The sequence below is a fragment of the Alosa pseudoharengus genome, unplaced genomic scaffold (assembly GCF_046254945.1).
Source record: "Alosa pseudoharengus isolate Yale_2024_CS ecotype anadromous, Long Island Sound unplaced genomic scaffold, YU_APseudo_1.1 YU_APseudo_1.1_scf_3, whole genome shotgun sequence".
NCBI classification, from domain to species: domain Eukaryota; kingdom Metazoa; phylum Chordata; class Actinopteri; order Clupeiformes; family Clupeidae; genus Alosa; species Alosa pseudoharengus.
The window spans coordinates 13,888,852-13,901,351 of record NW_027468718.1 but is presented as its reverse complement, the minus strand read 5'-3'; the positions used below and the strand labels follow the sequence as shown (position 1 = coordinate 13,901,351).

The 12,500-nt window shown below is 42.6% G+C and overlaps 1 protein-coding gene across 3 annotated transcripts in view; it reads left to right on the top strand.

Annotated features, from left to right (window-relative positions):
• LOC143100243 (uncharacterized) overlaps positions 1–12,500 on the top strand; it is a 34,748-nt gene that overhangs the window by 16,491 nt on the left and 5,757 nt on the right. For all 3 annotated transcript variants that reach the window (XM_076263227.1, XM_076263226.1, XM_076263228.1), the window contains 5 exons: positions 1–90; positions 3,003–3,235; positions 6,389–6,499; positions 12,190–12,223; positions 12,312–12,500. The exon at positions 1–90 is cut by the window's left edge and continues 157 nt beyond it; the exon at positions 12,312–12,500 is cut by the window's right edge and continues 69 nt beyond it. In XM_076263227.1, the coding sequence (XP_076119342.1) occupies positions 1–90; positions 3,003–3,235; positions 6,389–6,499; positions 12,190–12,223; positions 12,312–12,500 (657 nt within the window). The remainder of the gene's footprint in view (positions 91–3,002; positions 3,236–6,388; positions 6,500–12,189; positions 12,224–12,311) is intronic.

Genomic DNA, 12,500 nt, shown 5'->3' with positions numbered 1-12,500 from the left:
GTCTGGTGACCCCATCTGAAGATCAGCCAGCCAATGAGGAGAGGCTTTGCTTGATAAGGGCCCCCTCCCGCATCAGCCAATCAGAGCCCAGTATGTATAACACAGAGAAACAACATACAGATATAAACACACACACACACCTGCACCCTGACATGATGTCCATCTACACACACACACACACACACACACACACACACACACACACACACACACACACACACACCTGCACCCTGACATGATGTCCATCTACACACACACACACACACCTGCACCTGCACCTGCACCCTGACATCATGTCCATCTACACACACACGCACACACGCACCTGTGTGTACCTGGGGGCAGCTGTGGCCTACTGCTTAGCGCTTCGGACTGGAGGGTTGCCGGTTCGAACCCCGACCAGTAGGCGCGGCTGAAGTGCCCTTGAGCAAGGCACCTAACCCCTCACTGCTCCCCGAGCACCGCTGTTGTTGCAGGCAGCTCACTGCCCCAGGATTAGTGTGTGCTTCACCTGAACACACTGTGTGTTCACTGTGTGCTGAGTGTGTTTCACTAATTCACGGATTGAGATAAATGCATAGACCAAATTTCCCTCACGGGATCAAAAGAGTATATATACTTACTTATATACCTGCACCCTGACATCATGCCCATCTACACACACACCTGCACCCTGACATGACCAGCGCTGTAACTGGGTTCAGGTTACTTTAGTTGTACCCATAGTGTGCACACACACATACACACACAAAACACCAAATTAGTTAGCATTGAGCAGATAGACTGAATCAATTTGGAAGCCACCTCTGTCTGTCTCTCTCTCAACATGGTGGCTGTTCTGAATGGTAGGTGCTGTCACTAGGGTTAAGCATGGGATAGTGAACCTGGCCACAAATGGCATTAATTGTTGCGATGATGAGGGGGTCCTTGGAAACTTTCTCCCCCACAAGGGCTCCTTGGATCAAAGAGGTTTGAGAACCCCTGAGCTAGGGCTCATGGTGAAGTGATCTGGTTCAGGAAAGGCTGTGTTAGATATGTTATATGTCATGTGTTAGCTAGGTAGCTAACACTAAGTCTGTTCAGGCTAACAAGTTGGCTGATGATGAGTTGGCGTTCCATGGTGAGGTGATCTGGTTAAGGAAGGCTGTGCTAGATGTGTTATGTGTGATGTGTTAGCTAGGTTGTTAAGAAAGGCTGTGTTATATGTGATTTGTTAGCTAGGTTGTTAAGGAAGGCTGTGTTATGTGATGTGTTAGCTAGGTTGCTAAGGAAGGCTGTGTTATATGTGATGTGTTAGTTAAGGAAGGCTGTGTTATGTGATGTGTTAGCTAGGTTGTTAAGGAAGGCTGTGTTATATGTGATGTGTTAGCTAGGTTGTTAAGGAAGGCTGTGCTATATGTGATGTGTTAGCTAGGTTGCTAAGGAAGGCTGTGTTACATGTGTTATATGTGATGTGTTAGCTAGGTTGTTAAGGAAGGCTGTGTTATATGTGATGTGTTAGCTAGGTTGCTAAGGAAGGCTGTGTTACATGTGTTATATGTGATGTGTTAGCTAGGTTGTTAAGGAAGGCTGTGTTATATGTGATGTGTTAGCTAGGTTGCTAATGAAGGCTGTGTTATGTGATGTGTTAGCTAGGTTGCTAATGAAGGCTGTGTTATGTGATGTGTTAGCTAGGTTGCTAATGAAGGCTGTGTTATGTGATGTGTTAGCTAGGTTGCTAATGAAGGCTGTGTTATGTGATGTGTTAGCTAGGAAGGCTGTGTTAGATGGGTTATATGCGATGTGTTAGCTAGGTAGGCTGTGTTATATGGGTTATATGTGATGTGTTAGGCTGGGTTAGATGGGTTAGCTGCTTCAGGTGGGTCCAGTGTGTTGACCCAGTCAAGCTGCAGAGGAAGGAGTGTCCTGCCATCCCGCCTCACACTGGACAGCATGTCTCTGATACACACACACACACACACACACACACACACACACAAAACAGACTTTATCATCTTCTCCTTCACCTGCTGACGCTCCTTTAACCCTGTCTGCCCCCCCGCCCGCCCGCTCTGCCATGCTCCCTGCATTACACGTGTCTCAACTCTCCTGCAAAGCGCTTCTCTATACCGTCATTTCCCAACTATTAGCTGCGGTTTATACATTGATTTTGCAAAATTTCTTCAGCTATGAGGTTAATACACGGGCCACTTAATATGGCACTAATATGGTTTCGTTTTTTTTAACCGATATAAAATACTGTCCTGCGGCTAATACACAATGCACACCCTAAGTGGCAGGTCCTTCAGTGCCTTGGACCCCAAACTCTGGAACACCCTCCCCCCAATCTCTTTGTGACTGTCCATCTCTTCCCTTCTTCAAAGCACATCTCAAGACCTTTTTGTTTAATGATCACTTCACCTCTACACCCAACACATAGCTCTATAGACATAGCTTCTCCTCCACACCCAACACAAAGGTCCATACACATAGCTTGTCTTGTTGTATTGTTATTGTTATGCTTTCCTTCTACTATGATAAAGCGACCTTGGGTTTGAGAAAGGCTTTATATAAAATAAACGTATTATTATTATTATTATTATTATTATAATGTGGCTAATACACAGGCGTCTAGTTGGCTATTAGGATCACTAGTCAGTGGGTTAAATGATTAAAAGCTAAATGGGCGGGACATTCCAATGTTCCTATGTAAGGGATATTGTATTGTCTGCCGTAATTATACGAAAATAAGTCCAGACAGGACGTACAGGACTTGCTTCATTCTGAAGCCACTTATTTTCCGAAAATTACCGGCAGACAATACAATATCGCATGAATGACTTCAAGTCAGGTTAAGTGTGTGTGTCTGTGTGTTAGGGAGATCTTATATGTGTGTGTGTCTGTGTAAGTGGGTGTGAGTGTGTGTTAGGGAGATCTTATATGTGTGTGTGTGTCTGTGTAAGTGGGTGTGAGTGTGTGTTAGGGAGATCTTATATGTGTGTGTATCTGTATCTGTCTCTAAGTTGTGCTGTCCAGTGAGGAGGAGTGTGATGATGAAGAAGAGTCCCGTGCTCAGAATGGCGCTGCTGCTGCTGCTGCTGCTGCTGATGATGATGATGAGGATGATGATGGTGATGGTGGTGGTGAGGAAGATGATGGGGGTGATGGGATTGATAAAGAGGACAGTGTTGTTCCAGGACCTTCCCCTAGACAAGGGGACACACACAGCTCACAGTTTCTGGACAGACTCCCAGAGGTTGGTATACACACACACACACACACACACACACACGCACACACACAGTCACAAACACACACTCTAGACGCGCTCACACAGCTAATATACCCTCCCACACGCTTACACACACACACTCTCAAATTGTCCCAGATATTTATACCCAGGTCATCAATCAGATGCACAGCAACACATGTGCAACAGTAAACAGAAACCCCTTAGGTACCGTCTAGAGAACCCGCAGTCCCTTAGATATGGTCTAGAGCCCACGGTCCCCTAGGTGTGGTCTAGAGCAGTGTTTCCCAAAGACTGGGTCGCGACCCACGGGTGGGTCGCAGGAGATTTTATTTGGGTCGCCAGCACAATTTATGTTGTGTTATAGGCCTAACTTATACAATTTAGCCAGGAAAGCTATCAGTTTTCTATTAGGATATAGTTTGTTTACCACAGTCACGGCCCTCAAAATGCAATTTTGCATTTATAATAGCTCTGAAATTGGGGGGGCGAACGCGTCGCAGAGGGGACAGCGTGGACATCTCACTCGCAAAATTAAACATTTCTGTGGGGCGCCTGCCATGAACCTCGCAGTTGCAAAATGCAAGGGACATGAATCAGCCTATTTGCACGAACATTAACGGACACCGGCTCTTCAACTTGACCGATTCAAATCTAGTCAACTAAAGCAGACATCCATATACCAGACATTGCAATTCAATTTGCGTCATAGGCTGTAGATAGTTTCGATTGTAGATACACTCTTTAAAGTTAATAGCAACCTCATCACATTCCTTATTATTTCGGATTTAAAACGCTCAATAGTGCATTATATTAGGTAGGCTACAATTTAAATGAACATTTTAAACGCTATTATAAAGGAAATGCGGATTCAACTTTCCAAATAAAGAAACCTCCACAAATAGGTTACAATATAACGACTTGAATTATTTGCTACATGTTTACATTGACGGTGTTATGGATCCATTTGTCTGCAACGCAACGTAGCCTACAACATCTCTCTTTAGAAATACAGGAACAACTTACTATGCTGAAGAGTGACGACGCCTGAGTAGCATGCAAGAATATCCCCTTTGATTGAAATGTTTGAGAACCTGTGGCCTAAAACAATATTGGTGGTTGCATGCAGGTTGCATGTAAGATCTGAAGTGAAATGGGTCGCGATGGTCTGTCATTTTTTAAAAGTGGGTCCCCAGAAAAAAAGTTTGGGAAACACTGGTCTAGAGCAGGGGCCCGCAGTTCCTTAGGTATGTTCTAGAGCAGGGGCCCACGGTTCCTTAGGTATGGTCTAGAGCAGGGGCCCGCAGTTCCTTAGGTATGTTCTAGAGCAGGGGCCCGCAGTTCCTTAGGTATGTTCTAGAGCAGGGGCCCACGGTTCCTTAGGTATGGTCTAGAGCAGGGGCCCGCAGTTCCTTAGGTATGTTCTAGAGCAGGGGCCCGCAGTTCCTTAGGTATGTTCTAGAGCAGGGGCCCACGGTTCCTTAGGTATGGTCTAGAGCAGGGGCCCGCGGTTCCTTAGGTATGGTCTATACAGCAACCATAGACCGTGAAAGAAAGCTACAAGTAGCCTAGCCTACAACTTCTGTAATTGCTGTGTGCGTGCGCTGTTATTCTCCTGCTAAAACAAAAGGTGTGCATACGTATAGCTCTGTGTTAAGTTGGTTTTGATAACGTGTTTACTTTACAGAAAATTTTTAATTTTCTACTGTCATGCAGTTAATGGGATGCTGTGCAGAGTTGAGAAGTTATGGTAGACCAACTCATACACACACAGGGGAATTCTCTCTTGTTAGTAGCCTGATAGTGCATACGGCCGTAGGCTACACCTGCATGCACACCTGAAGCTAGTAACTGATCTGAATGGCCCAATTGTCATTGCTCAATCAAATGTATTTGTATTAATATTTAGTTTATTACTTGTGTGTATTAATATTGTATGAATATTTATTTTATTATTCCTCAAATACAAATGTATAAAAACGCATTGTGTTGCACAACAAGTTTTTAAAAATATAGTTTCCATTTAAGTCTGTCTCCATTCCTGGAGAAAAAAAAGATTGTTTTGAAGAATGTGTCACAGTGTCAGTTTGTTCCATAGGGGCATGTTCTGTTCTATATAAATTATTCATTCATATTGATGCAAATAACTTTATTCCAAGACATAAATTATTGCTCCATATGCTTTTCTTCAAAGATTTTGCTTGCTTCAGATACAACGTATAGTTCTACTCCTTAAAACAGCCAAAGTGATGACATTTCATGATATTAATACAAGTACTGTAAACACAGTGCAAAGACGAGCACAGTAGAGAGTAGTACGTTTATTTCTTAAAAATTAGTCTACTTTTTATAGAATGTTAATTTTTCACACATATGCAATACATCAATTTAATGGTCCACGACTTCAACATTTAGTTGGGGCCTGTGGCCGTCCACCCAGATTCATTTTTGGCCCTTGACGACCAAGAATTTGTCACACATAGAACTTTTAGAACATGTCCCGCTCTGCACTCCCACATAGAGCTTTTAGAACATGTCCCGCTCTGCACTCCCACATAGAGCTTTTAGAACATGTCCCACGCTGCACTCCCACATAGAGCTTTTAGAACATGTCCCACGCTGCCCTCCCACATAGAGCTTTTAGAACATGTCCCACGCTGTACTCCAACATAGAGCTTTTAGAACATGTCCCACGCTGCCCTCCCACATAGAGCTTTTAGAACATGTCCCATGCTGTATCTATGCCATGGCGTGTGTGTGTGCGCGCTAGCGTACGCCTCTTGTCTCTGTAACGTTGGACAACTTGTAGAGTTGTGTCAGCGTGGTTTCTAGTATTCCCTTGGCACTCTTGACAGAAAGCGCTCTGCCCTCCCAGAGAGTGCTCATGTGAGACATGTACCTTATTTCCCCCAAACATTCACTCTGTTCTTGCCAGGTAAGCAGTCACAGGGGCATGCTACTGCACAACACAACACAACACACCACAACACACAGTCAGTCATTGCATGTGGGACTAATTTGCCTTAATGTGTGTGGATGTGTGTGTGTGTGTGTGTGTGTGTTTGTGTGTGTGTCTTTCTGTCTGTCTGTCTGTGTGTGCGGGCGCGCCTGTCTGTCTGTGTGTGCTTGTGTATGTGTGCATATGTCTCTGTGTTGCAGGTCACTGATATGAATGGAATAGATATGACCCATCTGCCATCAGTCTTTGAGCTGCCTTTCTCTGCCCTTCACATGGGAGGAGTTAAGGCCCTGGCCAATGGGAAGATGGAGGTGGGTGTGGCCAACAAATCAACCAGTCTCATACCCCATGTGTGGACTATAATTAAAGGAGAATTCCGGTGTGATATTGACCTAAAGTGTGTTGGGCTATGAGACATACGTTCACACTCGGTATCACAGGGTGTCCGCGCGGTAGTAAAAGGTAGTAAAATGTAGTAAATAGAATCTACCAAAATTAAGGCCCTTGAAAGGTAGTAAAAGGTAATAAATGCAATTTGACTTGGTAGTACATTTTCACCACCACCTCAATATATAATGAGTTTACATTTTTTGCTTTTGTGTCTAAATGTTTTAACTTCATCTTGCCTAATTAAAAAATATATACGTGCTAACAGTACCTGTGTGAGACATGTAGCAATGACGTAGAAGTAAACTGTGTAGAGTTCCGTGGTTGACAGCCTATCAGCGACGCCAACAAACAACATTTTCGCCTTTTTCAGTTGTTTTACAGGGATACAAACAACGCGCTTTTCGGTGTCTCCTTCACGTTGCTTTGGGCGACTTATATGAATCGTGCAGGTCCGAAGAGTTTTTTAGGGGCTGGGGATGCAGGGATGCTTTTCGGGGACTCTCGCGTTTTCACGTCATCTAGGCCCTACCGCAGGCTACCAGAGCAGCGTTTATCATATGGGCCTGCTTGTCCGGTGCTTCTGTCACTCATCTGATAATATTTGTTCATGTAGCAAAGGAGCGGTAGATGTAGGCCTAGGCTAGCCTATCACTCTGATAGCTAAGAAAATATAGGCTAGCTGCTACACTCACTCCGTTATGAGGCAACTCTCTCAGTTTACACTAGGCTACTTCAGCTGGAAGTTTTAACAACTGTGGACTTGACTAGTGTAAGCTTTCGTTCAGCTGACGGTAGCGCTGCCATCTGACTGTGATCATCCAGAACCGTGCAATAAAATTCCACCTAGCCCATCAGTAACAAAGTTCGAACTAGTCACTGACATAGTAACCGACAACATTTTTTTAACGTAACCTAGACCTAGTATCTGATGTTACGGAATTGCAAGAAAACGAGTGAAAACAATTCCTTACTTTTAACCACGCAAGTGCGCGTGTCATTTATTAAAACGGTAGAAAACTGAATCAAAGACGGCACTGTCCATCAACAAAAACAGCATGCAGTTTAAAAGTCCCGTTATTTAAAGTCCCAGACATTTAAAGGGACAGCGATCACTCAAGACAGACCTACACCACAACTGAGTGATGAACGTGAAATTCTTTGAATAGCCTATAAAACACTGCATTTATATGACAACTGCGTGAAGAACCACGCTAATCTAGTTAATGGCGAATTAAGTTTATTGCATTCACATTTAAATCATTCAATAGCCTATGAAAACTTGATCAGTTAAATTGTTCTCATAAAAGGAACAGCAGGCCTACAAAATATTCCAAATAGGCTAGTTTTATTGCAGTGACAGAAAACTGCAACATATGACTTTTAAAACCATGTTAAATTTGAAAGCATCTAGCTAGTGACAGGAGGGTTTAGGGGGGAAAAGAAACTCTGTAACCTACTTGATTCCACAGTCAATGTTCAGTATTTGGCCTATAATTTAGCCTGTAATATTGGCATTTGAATCCATGAAAACTAACCAAAATCTATCATTTACTATCGACGACAGACCCCAGTAACGCATCGAATCGCATTGCTACACATTTTGAAGTATTGAAAAGAATCAAATCATTGGCTTAAAGAATCTATATTGTATCAAATTGTGATTAAACTTGATTTACACTCCTAAATGGCATCCTTACCTACCTACCTAACTGTTGTTTTGGGAAGTATTTATCATGCAAGCATCGTGCATCCATGCTGAGTAATGCAATGAAATCATAGTTTTCAATTTTGCATTAGTAAAGCAGTCCACTGATGTGCATGTTTTCAGGGACTGCTTTAGTGTCAAATGTGCAACAACAATACCATACCAATAATAATGGCTTTATATATCTATAGAAATGGATTTCTGGGCCTATTCTTAGACTGGAGTTGTTGTTTTTTTTTTGGGGGGGGGGGGTAGTCGGTGGTGTTTGTTCTTCATTTTTCACCACACATGTTTGGTGTTTTAGCGTAATTTGTGCCAAGGTTATCATTCACCTTATTAGGGCTAAGGGCTGGTTAGGATAACTCAAGGGCTAGGGTTAAGGTAAGGACAACTGAAACTGAACTCAACACTACAAAAAAACATTGTCATTGACAATGACCATACTTAATGATCACAATTAGAAATTATTAGTGTACCTAATATTTATGATTTATACCTTATAGCAAGTAGTAAGTGGTGTTGTGCATACCCCCCCCCCCCCCACACACACACACACACACACACAAAAAAAAGGGCTGCTGCTTGATGTTGTGTTGGTAGTAAAAAATATTGTGGAGGTAGTAAAAAAGGTAGTAAAAAGTAGTAAATTCAACTCTATGATTCCTGCATATACCCTGTATCATGTTTAATCTCGGCTTGTCCCCTGCACTCCAAAATCTGGTGCTAGTTAGCCGATGCTACCAACAGCTTGTTCAATGGTGGTGCTTCGGCATTGGGCTAGCCGTGCAAATAAATCACTGTTTTACACCATTTACGAGGCTCAATGTATCTCCACACTTCATTGGTATACTACCGAAGGCCCTGACATTTAAAACGAGACATTGAGAACTTTGAAAAAGCACTGGTAGTTTACTTACAAGACGATTTATACAGACAGTATCTTCATGAAGTGGAAGTGGAAATGCATAGATTCTAGTTGCTGCTACTGGAAGAAACTCGAAATCCATGCATTTCCACTGAATTCTTTTTGGAATCTGATCCCTTATCATACCTGTTCATTCTAACTCGTCGCTCGACTTATCGTGACTAAATTCAAGATGGCTGCAAACGCTAAACTTCGTGAAGATACTGTCTGTATAAATTAACTAGCACCAGATTTTGGAGTGCAGGGGACAAGCCGAGATGGGCTATGAGACATACGTTCACACTCGGTATCATGTTTCAACACACTTTAGGTCAATATCACACCGGAATTCTCCTTTAATGTTTGAGTTGTATAGTTTGTGTTTGTGTTTAATCCGTTTGGGTTACACTTTACTTGACAGTATCGACATAAGAGTGATATGACACTGTTATGAATGTGTCATAAACAAGTCATAAACGTTTATGACATAACGCTTCTGTTATTAAGTGACATTCGTTTTTTGTCATAACAAGTTAGGGTTACAGTTAGGGTTAGAAGTTAGGGTTAGGGTTAAAAGTTAGGGTTCGGGTTCATGTGTCATAACAGTGTCATGCCACTCTTATGTCGATACTATCAAGTAAAGTGTTACCTCGGATTGTCTGTGACCCTTAAAGGTGCAGTGTGCAATCTAGGGATGTTAACCGATGACCGCTTGACCGATGCCGTATCAACGTTAACCGATCAACGTTGTCTGTAGTCGGTTAAAAAAAAAAAAAAGTGATAATATAAATTAGGCTAAATTAGGCTATTATAGACAGTGGACTAAACGCTGCTACAGTTAGCCATCCCATTCCAAGATCTTTTTGTGTGAAGTGAACAAATTATCCCTCACACTCAATTTTTCATAACTCATTTGTTTGTACTTTGTAATAAACCAATTCAAACATTTGGCTCGAGGTCACAGCTTTTGGGTTCGCGTGAAAAGTAAAGGCTACAGGCTAAAACACTCGAGGTTAGAGCCAGGGCAGACGACAGGATGAAGCGTGCAAAGAAAAGTAGTGTGTGGGACCATTTCATCAAAAAGAATGACACAGATGTAAGTTGCAACCATTAATTCCGTATAACAAGACACCTCACAGGCCGTTATCCCGCTTTTCACCCGGTTGCCACTATAGGCAATAGTCTTGCCTTTAACACGCAAAGGAAACAAGCGGTTCCATTTAAAAAGAATCCAACTTATAGGCTACAACTTTCTTTGGCCCTATAACAGCGATCGCATGGACAGTTAGCTTGTTTACAGTTGATTCCATTGTTGCGACGCCTGCTTTCAGGCGTCTTTTACGCATTCATTAAAGATTTCCACAGTCTATTTTGTAGGCCACAGTATTCTCTATTTAACTTGTTTTTCGTTAATTGATTTTCCAAGAATAACTAATGGCCAAACCGTTGTGTTATATTTTAAGTATAAGTATAAGTGTATATACTCTTTTGATCCCGTGAGGGAAATTTGGTCTCTGCATTTATCCCAATCCGTGAATTAGTGAAACACACACAGCACACAGTGAACACACAGTGAGGTGAAGCACACACTAATCCCGGCGCAGTGAGCTGCCTGCAACAACAGCGGCGCTCGGGGAGCAGTGAGGGGTTAGGTGCCTACAGCCGTGGCACTTCAGCCGTGCCTACTGGTCGGGGTTCGAACCGGCAACCCTCCGGTTACAAGTCCGAAGCGCTAACCAGTAGGCCACGGCTGCCCCAATAATAATTAGTTTTAGTTTTAATAATTAGGCGGCGGTCTAACCCGTAACACAATCACTTACACTTGGTACACCATGCAGTTTCAGGTATTTTTGGCTCCCCCTAGAGTCGCGATATATAATTATATTTTACTCTGCAGTTGTAAGTAGCCTACTTCTCGTGGCTTATTCCCCCTGTACACAATGAAAATGCTTTTGTTGTGGAGGTGAAGGATTAACAATAGGCAAAAACTATAAGAGCTATATCTACTGACGAGGTAATGTTTCACGATTCTCGAGAGATGTCTTCGGGTCGACTATTTTTAAGTTGCATGGCTGGTTCTCGCGTTAGCGACTCGCTACGGCTATGCTCTATGGCTATACTAGGCGAATGATTGCCCTATTACAAGTTCGTTTACCATGAAATTGGCTTTCTTAAAGGTTATATTAAGGTGAAAATATTGCATAGTGTACCTTTTAAAATGTTATATTAAGGTGGAAATATTACATAGTGTACCTTTAAATTTTATATTAAGGTGAAGATATTGCATAGCGTACTTTTAAAATGTTATATTAAAGTGTATTTCCAACGAAAATTGACACATGGGTGTTTTTCTGCATTAAAACACATCAAATAAGCTGTGGAGACAGTCATTTTCGTTGATCAACCACTACAGAGTTTTGCCTAGTATATGCTATAGCCCCTAATCGCAAACAGTGGATTATCTATGGGCAGTAAGCTAAACGCCAAACCTCGTTAATAGCTTGCTTAGGGTCTCTACACATAAACCCAGAGTTTATTACACGGCTTATTTGATGTGTTTTAATGCAGAAAAACACCCTTAGGTCAATTTTCGCTGGAATTACACTTTAAGGTGAAGATATTGCGTAGCGTACTTTTAAAATGTTATATTAAGGTGAAAATATTGCAGAGTGTACGTTTAAATTCATTGAATTGCTTCTCATGTTGCTCTTGCTGTCTGTTCAGTGTTAAAAAATACTGCAGTGTGAGTCTGTTGGAATTTGTGTCAGTGTGAGTGTTAAAAAATACTGCAGTGTGTGTGTTTGTCTGTTGGAATGTGTGTCGGTGGGACCTTTAACAGTCCGGTAAAGGTCCCAATGACACAAAGTTTTTTTGTAGGTGTGTGTGTGTTTGAATCTATGTCATTGTACCCTCAACAGTGTGTGTGTGTGTGTGTGTGTGTGTGTGTGTGTGTGTGTGTGTTAACGTTTGCCACTCAGACCATGTTTGTTTTTCCTCCTCAGATCACAGAGGAGAAGATCACTTTCCCACTGTTAGGTGAGCCTGTCTGTTTGTGTGATTCATGGTACAGGACTGTCAGCCGAGTAAGTGATGTATAGCTGACGTTCCTTCCTTTCTCCCTCAGATTCCTTGGGAGAGGACGTGACTGTTGTCATGGAGACGTCACAGCTCTGCACCTACAGCCTGTTGGACGGACCGGAGCACCAGAGCAAAGGATTGGTCCAGTGCGGGGAAGATCCGCCCGTTTCTCCGCTCCAGAGCAGCAGATTGGTCAAGCAGGGGGAAGGCACGCCCCCTTCTGTGCTCCTCCTGT